The sequence below is a fragment of the Tachysurus fulvidraco genome, chromosome 11 (genome assembly GCF_022655615.1).
Source record: "Tachysurus fulvidraco isolate hzauxx_2018 chromosome 11, HZAU_PFXX_2.0, whole genome shotgun sequence".
Taxonomy (NCBI): Eukaryota; Metazoa; Chordata; class Actinopteri; order Siluriformes; family Bagridae; genus Tachysurus; species Tachysurus fulvidraco.
The window spans coordinates 24281597-24300311 of NC_062528.1; the positions used below are offsets into that span (position 1 = coordinate 24281597).

Genomic DNA, 18715 nt, shown 5'->3' on the forward strand with positions numbered 1-18715 from the left:
ACACCATCTTTGGTGTTTATGAAAAATATGTCCAAGGGGTAAAAGGTAAGTAATAAATAACAAAAGGCCCAGGACAGAGCCCTGGGGTACACCAGAGGTAATGGAAACTACAGAGGCAAGGCATAGCATAACGTAACATAACATAGCCTAACAGGATGTGACATAACATAGCCTAACATAACGTAACATAACAAGCCTAGCAAGGCATAGCATAACATGATGTAACGTAACGCCTAGCAGGCATAGCATAGCATAACGTAACATAACATTGCCTAACGTGACATAATGTAACGTAGCCTAGCAAGGCTTAGCATAACATTTGCATTTACAGCATTTGGCAGATGCCCTTATCCAGAGCGACGTACATAAGTGCTTAAATCTCTAACATTGAATACATTAATGCTGGTTCACTAGGTTACATACTTAAGATACCATGAGTTTAAAATGTTTGTTCAAAGTTACAATGAAAAAGTGTCAAAGGTTTTGTTTTTTTGTTTTTTTTTAAATGCAAAAAATAAGGAAAGTAGTGCTAGTTGAAATGTTTCCAGAATAAGTAGGTCTTCCTAGCATAATATAACATATACCCTAGCAAGGCATAGCATAACATAATGGGACATGGCGTAGCATAGCATAACCTAGCATAGCAAGGCATATCGAGGCATAGCATTACCTAGCATAATGTAACCTAGCATAGCATAGCAAGCGTAGCATGGCATGACCAATTGTGACATGCATAGCAAGGCATAGCATAACCTAGCATACGTAAAGGGACATGACGTCAATGCATTGCATAATTTACAATCGAAGCTGCTCCTGTGAACCAGTCGCCGTTATTACACGCTGGATTACTGTTTAACTGCAAAAACAATGACGAGTATGTGTGTTGTTGTTTTTTGTTTTTTTTTTGGAAAAAAGTGCCTGTATGCAATATTTCTTTCTATTTGCTGCTGTAACAGAGAAATTTCCCCATTGTGGGACGAATAAAGGTATACCTTATAACATAGCGTAACATAAAATAACATACCTAGCATAGCATAACTTAAGTTCATAACATAGCGTAGCATAGCATGACTGACTGTACAACAAACACACCATTATACTGTACATGAACATGCGCGCCTTATCGATTAATAGTAAGTTTGAAGCATATTCAAACTTTCATTTTGGCTTGAGTATACTAATAATAATCATGACCACTTATAGTTCCATTTCGTGAACGCAAAGGGGGATAGCTTGCAGTTTAAACTCTGAATATCCGCCAAGTAGCAGCGAAGCGCTAGAAAGCGTCTCAATGAATGAGAATTTAAATGGTCGGGTAATATGGATGTCGTAACCGGATTGGTGCACATCATGGATAGCTGATTAACAGCTGATGCACGCTTGATGCATGCTGCCAGAACTAAAGCGATGCTTGATTTATGTGAATCTCTCTGTTTCCTTCTCACCTTAATGATGACCACAGTCTGTTTCAGCTCCTGCACCTTCTTCTGCTTCTCCTGGATCCTCTGCTGGGATTTTATCTGATCCTCCTTTAACTCATTCTGAGACCAAATAAAATAGGTTTAATTAATAGAAATAAAAGTAAAATACAAAGAATTGTAGCTGTAATTAAATAAGAAACTACAATCATTGTCCCCAGCACACATCATCACACTCATCACCCTCTCCTTTCCTGCTGATCTCTTTATATCAAACTGCTCTTAACATGGTGCCCTGTGATGATGTGGAGTCCCACCAGGGGGAACTCTCCTGGTTACCACCAGAGGCTCCTCAACCTGGATCAGGACAAATATATCTAGACCAAACTATGAGCAGAAGCTTCCCAGATCTCCAGCTCAGGGTTCTTTTTACATTTCCACAATCATTTCACTCACTCGTTTAGTTGAAGGTGTTGTTTGTACTCGAAAGTGAGACCTTTAACCTCTTCCACTGGTATTACACCATATCATCGCTGTCGGGCGGAAACCTCCTATGTGGAAATTTTGTCAATTTCATATTTTTTCACATATCTATGCTATTGGTCAGTCCCCACTTGGGTCTAAAGTCTTGAAAATAGCTTGAGCACAAATCTCTTAACTACATTGGACACTTCAACTGTCTGAGAAATCTCGTAACTCTACCTCTTTACTCCGCGGGAGAGTTTTGCGGCATATTTCTCCTCAAGATTAAGAGTCGCAACGAATCAACACGTCTTCTGAGGTAAATGTCTTCAAAACACTGGTTATTCCTGATTCAAATGAATTATATAATAACTATTGAAGCCTTGTCTCTTGTCAAAAGGCTCAATGTGACCGCGAACTTTATTGAACACTGTTAGCAGCAGCAACGTCTGTGTCCGTACCATTCTTATCAATGACAGCATAATCTCGTATCTCCCTGCTCCCAAGTCAAAAAGCTTGTATCTCTGATAAAACGTAACTTTGGGAAAATGTTGTTTTAATGTTGGTACACAACAGTATATGATAGCAATATAAGGTATAATAACAACTTTAATGATACAATGTTTAATAACTCAAAAAAAAGGCATTTTTTAATTTCCTGAAAAATAATTGAGGATTCTGCCGACAGCGATGTTATGTTATATGATATATAGTATGTATATAGATATGTAAATTAATATTTTTTAATTAAATTTAAACTTTAATTGTATTTATCCATTTATTTATTTTTATTTTTCTCTATTCTTCTGTTTCTATACTTCTGTAAAGTTGCTTTGAGACAGTATGAATTGTTAAAATAAGTTAAATTATAATTTAAATTAGAATTTGTAGTGTGTGCATATATAAATATAAAGTAAATATAAATGTGTCTTAAAGAAGCTTCAACACTTTTAAAAGTAAAACAAAATAGACTTTGAAATCAGAATAAAGTGGAACATGACCTTGCTAAATATCTTCATCATCGTCATGTCGTTGGCTGTTTAAAGTTAACTGACTGGTCTGAGCTGTTTCACACGTCTTTACAAAACACACTTTGACTTTTAATAAAAATCCACCTTACACTGAATAACAGTCATATAACCAATCAGATCACCTCAATAGAAATTAGATAAGAAATAGAATTTGTAGAAATTGACTTAAAAAAGAATAATAATATTCAGTTCTCACCTGTTTTTTAGTTCTTTCTGCTTTAGCTGAAACTGTATCATGAGCTTTGTGTTGATCCATCGTACACAAGTAACAGATGAGGCTTTGGTCAGTACGACAGTAGATCTCCATCAGTTTGTCATGTTCAGAGCAGATCTTCTCTTGGAGCTCTGCACAGGCTTCAACTAACTTGTGCTTCTTAAAGGCAGGAGACTGATAATGAGGTTAAGATGATCTTCAAAATAGGAGGCCTGACAAACCAGACAGGACTTGACGGCTTTGTGTTTTCTCCCTGTGCAGAAATCACACTCCACATCTCCAGGTCCAGCGTAACAGTGAGCAGGAGAATTTTTCAATTCAATTCAATTCAAGTTTATTTGTATAGCGCTTTTTACAATAGACATTGTCTCAAAGCAGCTTTACAGAACATAAACACAGAGCAGAAGGTAAACATAATTAATGATAAAGGAATTAACGAATAATAAAAGAAATAAGAATTAACAGAATAAAAATTCTAGATTATTATTAGATGTATATAGTTCACAGTGTGTATGTATTTATTCCCCTATGAGCAAGTCTGAGATGACTCAGGCAGCAGTGGCAAGGAAAAACTCCCTTAAATTGGTAAAGGAAGAAACCTTGAGAGGAACCGGACTCAAGGGGGAACCCATCCTCATATGGGTGACACTGGGGGTGTGATTGTAATATACAGTCAGTTAAATGTGGTATTGGTGTGAGGTTCAAGGACTTCTGATCTCCTGAGTACCACAGAGTCTAACTGGAGATGTCTCAGGATTCTTAGAGTCGGCCTCGGCTCAGTGGACGTCCAAAGGCTTCGTCCCACAGAGGACGTGGGGAGCTGGTACAGTGTCTGGATGCCTCGGGATGGGTACAAAGAGAGAAGCAGTGGAAAGGGATTAACATATCTGCTGTTCATAAAAATGTGCTGGTCTGATGTACTGGTGCATGATATTATGGGATGTATTATGTGTACACCTGACTAAAGAGATGAGTTTTTAATCTACATTTAAACTGGGAAAGTGTGTCTGCGCCCCGAACCCTATCAGGAAGACTATTCCAAAGTTTGGGAGCTAAATAAGAAAATGCTCTACCACCTTTAGTAGACTTAGATATTCTGGGAACTACCAGAAGCCCTGGGTTTTGTGATCTCAGAGAGCGTGAAGGATTGTAACGTGTTAGAAGACTAGTTAGATACATGGGAGCTAAACCATTAAGAGCCTTGTACGTAAGTAGCAGCAGTTTGTAGTCAATTCTATACTTAACAGGTAGCCAGTGTAGAGATGATAAAATTGGGGTTATATGGTCATACTTTCTTGTCCTAGTGAGAACTCTGGCAGCTGCATTTTGGACTAACTGTAACCTATTTATTAAAGATGCAGGACAACCACCTAGTAATGCATTACAATAGTCCAGTCTAGAGGTCATGAAGGCATGAACTAGCTTCTCAGCATCAGATACAGACAGGATGTTTCTCAGCTTGGCAATGTTTCTAAGGTGGAAGAAGGCTGTTTTGGTAGTATGGGCGATATGATTTTTAAAAGACAAGTTACTGTCTAATATAACACCGAGGTCTTTCACTGTCGAGCTACTAGTAACAGTACATCCCTCTAAATGGGAGTTAAGTTGTGAGAGTTTATGTGCACTGGTTTTTGGACCTATGAGTAGTATTTCTGTCTTATCGGAGTTTAACAATAGAAAGTTGCAGCTCATCCAGTCTTTTATCTCTCTAAGGCACTGAGTTAATTTGGACACTGTGGCTATTTCATCTGGTTTTGATGAGATATATAACTGTGTGTCATCAGCATAACAATGGAAACTAATCCCATGTCTTCTAATATTGTTCCCTAATGGAAGCATGTATATAGAGAAAAGCAGAGGTCCTAGAACTGATCCTTGAGGGACCCCATAATTAACGGGTAGTAAACTGGAGGATTCACCATTTAATTCTACAAAATGGTAGGATCTAAACCAGCTTAAAGCCTGACCATGAATACCTGTGTAATATTGTAAGCGATCTAGTAGAATGTTGTGATCTATAGTGTCGAATGCAGCACTAAGGTCAAGTAGAACTAATAGTGACATACAGTCTTGGTCCGAAGCTAAGAACAAGTCGTTTGTAACTTTAACAAGTGCAGTTTCTGTGCTATGCTGGGGCCTGAAACCTGACTGAAATTCTTCAAGGATGTTTCTCTCCTGTAAGAAGGAGCTCAGTTGAACAGACACAACCTTTTCAAGTATTTTAGACATAAACGGAAGGTATGAGAGAGGTCTGTAATTTGATAGTTCATTAGGATCTAAATTAGGTTTTTTGATGAGTGGCCTAATAACTGCCAACTTGAAAGACTTCGGAACGTAACCTAAAGATAATGAGGAGTTAATGATATTAAGAAGAGGCTCACCAGCTTTATGTAACACTTCTTTCAGTAGTTTAGTTGGGATGGGGTCTAGTGAACATGTTGTTGATTTAGCTGTAGTAATAAGTTTATCTAACTCTTCCTGTCCTGTACTTGTAAAGCTGTGTAAAGCCTTAGGTGAGATTGTGTCACTGGTTGCTCTCATATGTTGAGCTTCACCTATTTTATTCCTGATACTTTCGATTTTATCAGTGAAGAATCTCAAAGTCCTCACTACTGAACTGTGATGGAATAGTGTGTTCAGATTTCTGTTTTTTTGTTAAACTAGCCACTGTGCTAAATAAAAACCTGGGATTGTTCTGGTTATTTTCTATGAGTTTCCTAAGGTGCTCAGCCCTAGCAGCTTTTAAAGCCTGTCTAAAGCTGGAAATACTGTCCTTATACGCAATTCTAAAAACCTCTAATTTAGTTTTTGTCCATTTCCGTTCGAGGTTACGGGTCTCCCTCTTGAGGGTGTGAGTATGACTATTATACCATGGTGCAAGTGTTTTATCTCTAACCTTCTGTAATCTGACTGGGGCAACAGTGTCTAATGTGCTAATGAATATAGCGTCTAAGCTGTTAGTCATTACATCTAGATCATTTGAGTTTAAGGGTACAGTAAGAAGTACAGATAGATCAGGCAGGTTATTTGTTAATCTGTCTTTGGTGGTCGGAATAATGGTTCTACCGAGTCGATAACATGGTGAGACATAGTCTGTTCTATAGGTAGTGTGTACATTATGAGGTAATGGTCTGTGATGTCATCACTTTAAGGTATGATATCTATATCAGTGACATCTATTCTGTGTGATATTATTAAATCTAGTGTGTGCTTAATTCGATGAGTTGCTCTAGTGATGTTTTGTTTAAGCCCAAGTGAGTTTAGTAAGTCCATAAATGTGAGTCCTAAAGCGTTGTTTGTGTCGTCAACATGAATGTTAGTCTCCTACAATTAGTGCTTTGTCAAAGTTAACCAATAGGTCTGAGAGAAAATCTGTAAATTCTCTAAGAAAAACTGTGTAGGGCCCTGGGGGTCTGTACACGGTCGCTAGAGCAAAAGACATCAGGGATTTCTTTGTGTGCATGTGCGATAGTGTAACATTAAGGACAAGCAGTTCAAAAGAACTAAATCTATGCTGTGTTCTCTGGGTAACAGTGAGGTAATCACTAAGGATAGTGGTGACACCACGACCAGTCAGACGAGGCTCGTGCTTATAGATATATCCTGATGGTGTAGACTCGTTTAGACTGATGTATTCATTTGGTTTAATCCAAGTTTTGGTGATGCAGAGTGCAGTAAGGCTATTATCTGAGATCATTTCATTTACAATAAGTGCTTTGGGTGCAAGAGATCTAATGTTCAGAAGTCCAAACCTTAAGAACTGTTTGTTTGTTTCTTTTGCATTTTTCTGGTCTTATTACAGTAAGATTATTTCGAGAATTTCTCACGTATTTACCTTTTGATCTCATTGCTTGGGGAACAGACACAGTTTCTATAGGGTGAGCTGTGTGTGCATTTTTTTGTCAATGTGCTGAGGTGAAGGATGGCTATTGAGATTTAAATTTAAAGAGTAGTTTACCAGTCAGAAGATGTTCAGCGCTCTGGAGATGTGGTCCGAGAGGATCTCCTCTCCAACTCTGCTGGGGTGCAGGCCGTCAGCACGGGATAGCCTAGGACACTCCCAGAAAACATTCCAATTATTGATAAAGAGTAGTTTCTGAGCCTGACACCATGACTGTAACCATTCATTTAAAGCAAAAAGTCTACTGAACCTTTCAATTCCTCGCTGGTACTTTGGAAGCGGTCCAGACACGATGATCCTCATCGTGGGCGTTGTGCTGCGAATCGTCTCCACCAGGGTGTTGAAGTCCCTATTCAGGATCGCCGACTGCCTCAGGCTGGTGTCGTTCGAGCCGACATGAAGAAAGACATCTCTGGTGTTTCTGCTCACGACTCTAGGTACCTGTGCAGAGACATCAAGAACACGAGCACCAGGCAAGCAGTGAGTGCGAGCCTTACCTTTAGCCACAGTAGCGCGGACGATGGAGTCTCCAATGATCACGCTGTCGCAGTCCGTCTCACGAAGGGGGCGAAGCGGTTCCGGGTGGGGATCTCGAAGAACGGCGGTGGTGAAGGTGGAGAGGTCCTCGGCCGGGGACCGGCATGCGTCCTCCGCTGCTGCACCCAGGGCCCGCGGTGCCCTGGCTCCGGAGTGAACAGCTCCTGGGCAGGCCACTTCATGGGTGTGTTGGGCCTGGACAGAGAAACACGCGGGGTAGAGGTGGAGGGAGTGGTAATTACATCCTGGGAGTTTACCTGAGGAGACAGGTGAGCGACCGACCGGGGAGCTTCCAGCGCGGCTTTCCGCTCCCGCAGCTCGGCCTGCTTCACCTGTAGTTCACGGATCTGCTTCTCCACAGCATCCAGCTCCAGTTCTACCGAGTGCAGCTCCAATGCGTCCTCACCTGCACTCAAAGGCAGAGACATAACCGACATGATGTTACAGAGCAAGTACAGCAGATTGTACTAGCGGTAGCCGAGCTAACAGGCTAGTGGTGCTAGCTGGCTAGAAGCGGACTATTTAACCTATTTATTTATTTATTTATTTATTTATTTATTTATTGTATATCATTTGCTTCTAAAAGATGAGAGAGGACGTGGAGGAGAGCAGGGTGGGAGCGAGCCACTGGACTGAGCAGGTCAACTCCCTGCCTCTCACTCCAGTCTGTGAAATGACAATGTGGAAGATGCAAGAGTGGTAGCCGAGCTAACAGGCTAGTTATGCTAGCTGGCTAAAAGCGAACGCTGCGGGACAAGTAAATACGATGTCAAGAATTAAGGTGTAAGTAGGTTAAAGTGTAAACTCAAGATAACTCGGAATTGAATAAAAAATACTCAGCCAGGCATACAAATTGGAAGATGCGAGAGCTCCAAGTTTGCTGCTTCCTGTGTGCTGCTTCCTGAACAAAAAGACTGCATGCTCAGTTTAAAAGGCCTAAAACAAACAGAGCCTCTCTGCCTACAAGTCTGCTGTGAAAAAAGGCCTGTAACCTGACACCCTGAGCTGTGAGAGTGTGAAAAAGTCGAGAATTGTGCAATAAATCCTTTGCGCAACTTTTTTGCGCAGCCTGGGGCCTCGGAGACGTGGCATGTTGCATACCGTTGGAATAATCTCCTTATTGGCTAAAGAGCTGTAGAGGTCCCAGATCATTTCATTGCTATTGGAAGGAGCAATTGTAAGTCAAGTGGAGGGTTCCCACATAGGATGTAAAGACATCATTGGCTTCTCAGCCGTCTATCTCTGCAATACAAGCGCCGATTGGCTCAAGTGAGGGCTTGTTTGATTCGTTAGGCCCTGGGCTACAAATAGGATGCATCAATGTAATTTTTGAAACCTCCAATGAGAAGTTAGAGCCGAAAAAAAGGATGGTGGCGCACTACTGTTTCCAGTTTTCGGATCACAAACGGAATATTTGCGAGGCGATCAAAGCGTTTTGGATTAAAAGGCTTACAGATTCCAGTTCCTTGGACCTTTGGGGATTTTTGTGAAGCGTTTGTTTTGGAAAATATTACCCCAGTGAAGAAAGGAAAGTCTAAATGTAAGGGAAAAAGTGGTCTAGCACCACCTAGTTCAGTTTACTACCAATTTTGTTTCAAATAGTATGACGGCTATGAATCATATTATGCTTTGTGTGTGGGTTTAAAAAATCTTGAGAATCTAAGCTTTACTAGAAAAATAAGTTTAACCGTGTATTTAGAGGATTTAATGCTTAAAAGCTACAACGAAGCTTGTTTCTGGCTCATCCCCTAGTGGTCATTTTGACTTCCATGACAAACGTCTTCTCCCGCGGAATTGATGCATTGATGATTGATGCATCCTATTTGTAGCCCAGGGCCTAACGAATCAAACAAGCCCTCACTTGAGCCAATCGGCGCTTGTATTGCAGAGATAGACGGCTGAGAAGCCAATGATGTCTTTACATCCTATGTGGGAACCCTCCACTTGACTTACAATTGCTCCTTCCAATAGCAATGAAATGATCCGGGACCTCTACAGCTCTTTAGCCAATAAGGAGACTATTCCAACGGTATGCAACATGCCACGTCTCCGAGGCCTCAGGCTGCGCAAAAAAGTTGCGCAAAGGATTTATTGCACAATTCTCGACTTTTTCACACTCTCACAGCTCAGGGTGTCAGGTTACAGGCCTTTTTTCACAGCAGACTTGTAGGCAGAGAGGCTCTGTTTGTTTTAGGCCTTTTAAACTGAGCATGCAGTCTTTTTGTTCAGGAAGCAGCACACAGGAAGCAGCAAACTTGGAGCTCTCGCATCTTCCAATTTGTATGCCTGGCTGAGTATTTTTTATTCAATTCCGAGTTATCTTGAGTTTACACTTTAACCTACTTACACCTTAATTCTTGACATCGTATTTACTTGTCCCGAGGCGTTCGCTTTTAGCCAGCTAGCATAACTAGCCTGTTAGCTCGGCTACCACTAGTACAAGCTCTTGCATCTTCCACATTTTCATTTCACAGACTGGAGTGAGAGGCAGGGAGTTGACCTGCTCAGTCCAGTGGCTCGCTCCCACCCTGCTCTCCTCCACGTCCTCTCTCATCTTTTAGAAGCAAATGATATAAAATAAATAAATAAATAAATAGGTTAAATAGTCCGCTTCTAGCCAGCTAGCACAACTAGCCTGTTAGCTCGGCTACCGCTAGTACAATCTGCTGTACGTGCTCTGTAACATCATGTCGGTTATGTCTCTGCCTTTGAGTGCAGGTGAGGACGCATTGGAGCTGCACTTGGTAGAACTGGAGCTGGATGCTGTGGAGAAGCAGATCCGTGAACTACAGGTGAAGCAGGCCGAGCTGCGGGAGCGGAAAGCCGCGCTGGAAGCTCCCCGGTCGGTCGCTCACCTGTCTCCTCAGGTAAACTCCCAGGATGTAATTACCACTCCCTCCACCTCTACCCCGCGTGTTTCTCTGTCCAGGCCCAACACACCCATGAAGTGGCCTGCCCAGGAGCTGTTCACTCCGGAGCCAGGGCACCGCGGGCCCTGGGTGCAGCAGCGGAGGACGCATGCCGGTCCCCGGCCGAGGACCTCTCCACCTTCACCACTGCCGTTCTTCGAGATCCCCACCTGGAACCGCTTCGCCCCCAAAGCTACAACGAAGCTTGTTTCTGGCTCATCCCCTAGTGGTCATTTTGACTTCCATGACATATGTCTTCTCCCGCGGAATTCAGCAATTCTTGCCGCAGTGTACCGCAGCTTTCTGCACTTCTGTTCGGGGGGGGGGGCTATCTTAGCAATCACCTTAATGTGTTTCACTTCACAGAATATCCACCAGGTGGCGCATAAGAACCTTGTTTCTCTTAAACACTCAAGTTTTTTAAGATTGTATAATATGTTTATATTATTAATTAACATTTAAAAAATTTAGATTTTTTATTTTACTTCACATTACATCAGAATTGTGAGAAAACATCCACAATAAAATATAATTATAAAGATGTATGAAACTCAAATAATAGCAATGTAAAATATAAAGGAAATCACAGTTCAAGTTAGCCATAACATAAGTTTTAAGTTACTTTAATAATTTATTTTAGAGATATTTATAGAAATATCTCTAAAATCATTTATTTGCATTGCCTTCTGTATTGCATTCGTTTTGTACATTTACAGGTTCACAAATACTGGCTAATTTTAATTCCATTAAGACACTGCTGTGTTCAGTATTGATCGATGTTCTGTAAATTTGTACTTAACTAGTCTAAACCATGTTATTCAATTTGTTATTATTATTATTATTATTATTATTATTATTATTATTATTATTATTCAAAAATATATATTTAGCTGTAATATTGTTTGTGTTCATTTTTTTCTCATAAGGAAAAATTCTTATTATAATATATATATTTTTTATTATTTACTGACATTAAAAATGGTCAAAATGGTTTCAAAGCAATCTCCTGGCTTTGAAATATACCAGCCTGTAATTGTGCATTAACTTTTGTGCCTCTAGAGTGAACATAATTCAAAATTTCAGGTTTTTTTTTACTAGAAAATGAGGCATTTTTGCATATTAATGAGGTTTATTATACAAATAATTAAACATTTTTTTGCAAAATATGTTGTAAACAAGTTAGACAAAAAAGGTGAAAAAAAAAAGGCTATCCTATATACTTTATTTTTTATAAGCAGTCAAAACAGACAAGGTCAAGTTGACTCTGCGCTCCTAATTTGCATAGGAATTCAGACAAGGTCTGCAGGAGGGGTAAGTTATGCAATATCGACCCCCTTTTTTTTTTTTTTTTATAAGTTATAAACATTCATCTGAAATACCCTTTAAGTTATGCAGTAAATAGCATTTAAACAAAGTAACTGCAAGAAAACGCTTGTGCTTTGTATTAACCATTTGTTGATTACATAAAACTTTCCACTTATTGCTGTAAATTTAAGTTGGTTATATCAACATGTGTCAAATTAAGTTATGCAATATCGACCCTTTTTTTTATAACTTAAACATTCATTTGAAATACCCTATTGTCAGACCCCAGACGGAGGTGGATTGGAGACAGATCCGTACGCAGGATAGCTTCAAATGAAAGGGGTTTAATACATAAGGGAAACAACACATAATCCACACGGCACGGGGAACTAACGTACATAATAAATATATCTTAATGAATCCGCACTGCCATCGGCAACGTGGCACACATTTATACACCAAAGGACAATCACACACAATGGGGAACAAGTGTGATGACTGGGAGGAGTAGACGAAGGTGTTGCAATCACGTGACACAAACAAACACAAACGCACATGGCCAAAAGTCTGTGCTGATCCCTGACAAATCCGCACTGATCCCTGACACCTATAAGTTATGCAGTAAATAGCATTTTAGCCTCTCCTAAAAAAGAGTAACCAAGACAAAACCATACTTAGCAACTACAAACCAATCTCAAATCTTCCTTTTATAGGCAAGATCTTTGAAAAGGTTGTTTTCAATCAGCTGAACAAATTCGTAAACTCAAATGGGTATCTGGACAATTTTCAATCTGGTTTCCGCCAGCATCACAGCACAGAGACAGTGCTCATAAAGATAATAAATGATATTCGCTTAAACTCTGATTCAGGTAAAATATCAGTGCTGGTGCTGCTAGATCTTAGTGCTGCCTTTGACACGGTAGATCACACGATACTCTTACTCTTACATAGACTGGAAAACTGGGTAGGGCTTTCTGGGATGGTCCTCAAATGGTTTAAATCATACCTAAAAGGGAGAGGTTACTATGTGAACATAGGTAACCATAAATCTGAGTGGACATCCATGACATGTGGAGTCCCACAGGGCTCAATACTTGCACCGCTTCTCTTTAATTTGTATATGCTCCCAATTGGTCAAATAATGAAAAAGAACCAAATCGCTTACCACAGCTATGCAGATGACACCCAGATATACTTAGCCCTGTCCCCTAATGACTACAGCCCCATTGACTCTCTATGTATGTGCATTGATGAAATTAACAGTTGGATGCGTCAAACTTCCTCCAGTTAAACAAAGACAAAACCGAAGTCATTGTATTCGGAAATAAAGATGAAACGCTCAAGGTTAACACACAACTTGACTCTAGGTGTCTAAAGACACAAAATAAAGTCAGAAATCTTGGTGTAATTTTAGAGTCTGACCTTATTTTCAGTAGTCATGTGAAAGCGATAAGCAAATCAGCTTACTACCTATCTCAAAAATATAGCCAGAATTAGATGTTTTGTCTCAAGACAGGACTTAGAGAAACTTGTTCATGCTTTCATCACCAGCCGAGTGGATTATTGCAATGGACTCCTTACTGGGATCCCCAAAAAGACCATTAGACAGCTGCAGCTAATACAGAACGCTGCTGCCAGAATTCTGACCAGAACCAAAAAATCTGAGCACATCAATCCAGTCCTCAGGTCCTTGCACTTGCTTCCAGTTACATTTAGAATAGATTTTAAAGTATTGTTACTCGTTTATAAATCACTTCATGACTTAGGACTGAAATACATTACAGATATGCTAATTGAATATAAACCAAGCAGACTACTCAGATCATTAGGATCAGGTCAGTTAGAGATACTGTACCAAGGGTTCACTCAAAACATTGTGCGTCAGCATTTAGTTATTATGCCACCTATAGCTGGAATCACCTTCCAGAAGAGATCAGATAAAATCAATAAAAATGGGAATTTTAAAGAAAGTCAGTAACACTTTACAGTACACTTAACAGTCAGTGCACTTTAGGTTTCTAGAATTAAACTGGTCGTGTGTGAAATGAAATTATACGTTTTACACACACACACACACATGCACAGATTTAGTAACTTCTCAGTATAAAACTAGACTCCAAAACATTCCTAAATCAGTCTGTATTTAATTCCTAGATTAAATTTTAAGTGTAGAATTTCTTGCAGATTGAGGAAAGAGTGAATTATTTCAGTGCACAGTATGATAACTGGAGTCTTAACCAGGAAATGGTTCAGGATATAAAATAATAAACATCTTTCACACTTAGTAGGTTGTGTTTCCACCAGCAGCAGCATAGACATAGGCAATTTGAAGTTTTATTATTTCTGAGGAAACTTTTTAAGACATTGTAGTGTTTCATATCACATCAGTATCTGTTCAAACATACACACAACCAGGAGCTCCGTTAAATTTACATTCAAATAGATATTGAATATTAATCTTGAATTTCATATTATATTAATCTTTATATTATTCTTTATAATAACATTTTTGTTCTATGTTTATGTTTTGTAAATCTGCTTGAAACGAGGGCTCGTGTATTTTGAAACTGCATTAGAACATGAACTGAAATTTAACTGCAAATTAAATAAGTTCACAAAATGGAAAATATAATTTTTTCATGGTGTTTTTTCTCTCACAGGAGCGCATGCTTGCATCACTCGAACAAAGTCACGTGACTCCTGCTCTGTACTGAAGACTGAACTGAGAAAATACAGTTTATTAACAGTTTATTCTTCCACTTCTGAAGTCTGTCACCATATTATAAAGGATTGAGGAAGGAGTCTGAATAATTCCAGAGTGCACTGTATGTTAAGTGGACTGTTAAGCAGAACATTGTTAAAGATATAAGATAATAAAGGTCTTTTACACACAGTAGGTTGTGTTTCCACCAGCAAGCAGCACAGAAAGACAGAGCAGTTTGAGTAAAGTTTATTATTTCTGAGGAGACATAATAAACCCATCCTAATAGTGCATACAGTTAAATAGTCTGTTTCTACATTCTGCATTCATTACTGTTCCAGTTTCTGCACATAAAATGTCCAGTGTAGCTCAGGGACAAATTAAATCTCACACCTCACTTATAGTTTTTATAAACACTTTTACTAACTTTTTATTTTGGATCACAAAACCTCACAAATGAGTTATAACGCAACATCCTGACTCCAGCATATAGAGGCTGATTGAATGTGGTGTGGACTCTGTGGAGGAGCCTCATGGTGTCCGAGACGCTGTAGAAGGACAGAGTTCCTGCACTGTAATCCACATACACTCCTATTCTGGAGGGTGATGGACCTCGTAGATCAGTATAAATATTGCTGTTCCAGAAAGAGACAGAGGAAGAATAAAACTCCAGACTCCAAGACTGACTGTTGTGTCCAAACAAACACTTATAACTCCATCCTTTCCTGCTGATCTCTTTATATGACACTGATATGTACACAACACCTCTCCTCTCCACCTCCCAGTAACAGCGTCCACACACACTCTCCTTACACAACACCTGAGGCCAGAAGTCAAATCTTTCTGGATGATCAGAGTATCGCTGTTGTGTCTTACTCCGTGTCACCACTCTGTTCTTCTCAGACAGAATGAGATCAGGATGTGCTGTGTTTGGATCCAGAGTCAGATAACAGAAATCTACAGTAATAAAATGTCCACATGTTAGATGTTAATCACAGGATTTATAATAAGTGTGTGTGAGACACCTGTCTGTGCTTCTATCCTCCTAATGCAGCTCTATAAACATGGATCAGATTTAGATCAACAATACAGACATTTTAACACTGTGTGTGTGTGTGTGTGTGTGTGTCTCTGTGTGTGTGTGTGTCTCTGTGTGTGTATGTGTCTCTGTGTGTGTATGTGTCTCTGTGTGTGTATGTGTGTCTGTGTGAGCGTGTGTGTCTGTGTGTATTTGTGTGTCTGTGTGTGTGTGTGTGTCTGTGTGTATTTGTGTCTGTCTCTTTGTGCGTTTGTGTGTTTTTGTCTGTGTGTGTGTTTGTGTCTGTATGTGTGTGTGTGTGTGTGTGTGTGTGTCTGTGTCTGTGTGGTGTGTGTGTGTGTGTGTGTGTGTGTATTTGTCTGTGTGTATGTGTGTGTTTCTGTATGTGTGTGTGTCTGTGTCTGTGTCTGTGTGTGTGTGTGTGTGTGTGTGTGTGTGTGTGTGTGTGTGTGTGTGTGTGTGTGTGTGAAACCTACACTGCAGAAAATCTTCTCTGCTCTTTGGTTCTGAAGGTAAAATCATCTGAACTGCTGCAGCTTTGGAGACACAGAGAAAAAATGGAGACACAGAGAAAAAATGGAGACAGAAAAATGAGTTGGAAACAGTTTAAAGTGTGAATGTGTAAAATTTGCTACCTCACGTTTATCTCAGACGTCAACAACGTCACCATCTCAATTTATTCATCAGCTACGATTTTCTCCACAAATGTAAGATTTGTACTTTGTTTGTCTGCTAAATTGATCTTGATGTCATTTACAAGACTGATGCTAATACTGTGTGATTTTCTGCAGTCTTGTTCCTGCTTACTTCTTATTTTTGTTAGATGAATTTTATGGCTCTTTTTACTGTGATACAGAACCAATGTTGGTTTGTTCACCTTGTGGTCTGATTTTGTTGAATTTCTTCTCACAGAATTGCTTCACTCGTTTTTTCAGATCTGAGAGAGATTTCCTCACTCCATAAAATGAGAGATGTTGATTGACAGTGAAGCTGGGTGAGTCGTCACATCCAGGAGAAACACAGAGAGACGGGAAACTCTACAGAGAGGAAACACATCATAGAGAAGGAGAAAAGTGGACGAGAGGAACGAATGAATCTCAGACTGAATCAGAACAAAGACACATTTGTGATCTCAGACAGGAACATTTCTTGTTGCTGTAATGAGCTTTTAGGAGGAAACTTTGTGAGGAACAGCGCCCTCTGTAGATCACACAGTGAGTGTTACCTGGAGAAAGTGGATGTCATATTAATATAAAGTAAATATAAATGTGCCTTAAAGAAGCTTCAACACTTTTAGAAGTAAAACAAAATATACTTTGAAATCAGAATAAAGTGTCACATGACCGTGTTAAATATCAATATCATCATCATCATCATCATCATCATCATCATCATCATCACCGTCATGCCTTTGGCTGTTTAAAGTACAATGACTGGTCTGACCTGTTTCACACGTCTTTACAAAACACACTTTGACTTTTAATAAAAATCCACCTTACACTGAATGACAGTCATATAATCAGATCACATCAATAGAAATTAGACTAGAAATAGAATTTGTAGAAATTGACATAAAAAAGAATAATAATATCCAGTTCTCACCTGTTTTTTAGTTCTTTCTGCTTTAGCTGAAACAGCAGGAGAAGCAGCTTGGAGTTCAGTCTTCTTCAGTTTCTCCAACACTTCAGCCAGCATGTTGTTCCTGTATAAAACAGGCCTTGGAGTGAAAGTCTCTCTACACTGAGGACAGCTGTAGATGCCCTTCACATCATCCTGATCCCAGCAGCCATTAATACACAACTTACAGAAACTGTGACCACAGGGTATAATCACTGGATGATTCAGGAGATCCAGACACACTGGACAGCTGAAGTGATGCACGTAAATATAACCTTCTGAAATACTGGCCTCTGCCATTTTCCTGCATTGAGAGAGTGAGTGGGTTCGTTCCTTCGTCGTTTGTTCGTTGGTTCCTTCGTTAAAATTTGTATTTTAAGTTTTGTGTTATAGTGTAACAGAGAAAGAAAAGCTATGGCTTTACAGATAAAAGTGAGCTCAGGCTTTTTTTTTTTATCAGACTCAGAATCAGAATCAGAATCAGGTTTATTGGCCAAGTGTGTTGATGTTGACTCACACGAGGAATTTGGTTCCAGCAGTTTGTGACTCTCAAAAGTACAGACATAAATAACACTATACTATACAAACTATACAAAAAAACAATTCAGATGATTAGATACAATATAGACAGAATGAGTATAAAATATAATAAATAATAAAACTGTATTCATTATTATATGTTTCTATACTGTATTATTATGTTTTTATACTAAAAGCACTATACTTAACAATGGATATTGTCTCAAAGCAGCTTTACTTTTAGAAGTATAGAAATATAGAATAAAGATGATAAAGTTTGATTCGCTATTTCTCTCTAACATTTATCCCTAATGGTCAAGGCTGATGGAATTGTACAACCAAGTTCTTCTGATGAACTAACGGTCAGCGTTATTTCTGAGGTCATTTTTGATGTTCCAAGATGGCGGCGTGTCAGTAGCAGTCAGCAGCCAGTCCGGATCCAAAGTCAGGTCAAGTCAATAAGTCAAGAAGCTTTTATTGTCATTTTAACCATATATATCTGACACAGTACACAGTGAAATGAGACAATGTTTCTCCAGGATTATGGTGCTACATAGAACAAGGACAGAGCTAAGGACCTAAAGTTAGTCCAAGACATATAAAGTGCATCTGTACAACCTGGTGTACACAGTGTGAGACAGAAGACAGTGCACACAAACACTACAAAACACTACAAGACAATACACAAAAGCAGCACAGACAAGAATACATACTATACATTCTATAAGTACATGCGCAAAATATTGGAATGAACACTTGTGGGTTCGAGTCTCAGGCCGGCCACGACTGCTTTGTTTAAATGTTGTTTGAATTTTTTTTTTTGTTTTATTTAAATGTGATTTAGTGGTTGTTGTGGAAGTTTTGAGGTTCGAGAGAATTAAAGCATAAAAATATCACACCAACAGGCACGGGCAAGAGTATAAAGGTTTTCACGGTTTATTGTTTTCAGCTTTGCAGAAGGACCCAACACTCTACGTGTAAAATCAGAGAGGAAGGGCCACCATTATTGATAACACCAGCATTTTATAGACAGGAATAAAATAAACAGGACATGTAAAACCA

The 18715-nt window shown here is 39.3% G+C and overlaps 2 protein-coding genes and 1 pseudogene across 2 annotated transcripts in view; all 3 read right to left on the reverse strand.

Annotated features, from left to right (window-relative positions):
- LOC125138471 overlaps positions 1 to 7669 on the reverse strand; it is a 30333-nt pseudogene extending 22664 nt beyond the window's left edge.
- A 7042-nt stretch (positions 7670 to 14711) lies between these two features.
- The window catches only part of LOC113647927 (E3 ubiquitin/ISG15 ligase TRIM25-like), a 62511-nt gene continuing 58507 nt past the window's right edge, over positions 14712 to 18715 (reverse strand). The window contains exon 7 of the mRNA XM_047820565.1: positions 14712 to 15435. Coding sequence (XP_047676521.1) covers positions 14909 to 15435 — 527 coding nt within the window. The 3' untranslated portion in view covers positions 14712 to 14908. The remainder of the gene's footprint in view (positions 15436 to 18715) is intronic.
- LOC125145894 (E3 ubiquitin-protein ligase TRIM11-like) lies at positions 16144 to 17590 on the reverse strand. The gene is made up of 2 exons (XM_047820592.1): positions 17120 to 17590; positions 16144 to 16554 (listed from the first exon to the last, which is right to left on the reverse strand). The coding sequence occupies exons 1-2, from the start codon at positions 17432 to 17434 to the stop codon at positions 16360 to 16362; spliced, it is 510 nt and encodes a 169-aa protein (XP_047676548.1). The 5' UTR covers positions 17435 to 17590; the 3' UTR covers positions 16144 to 16359.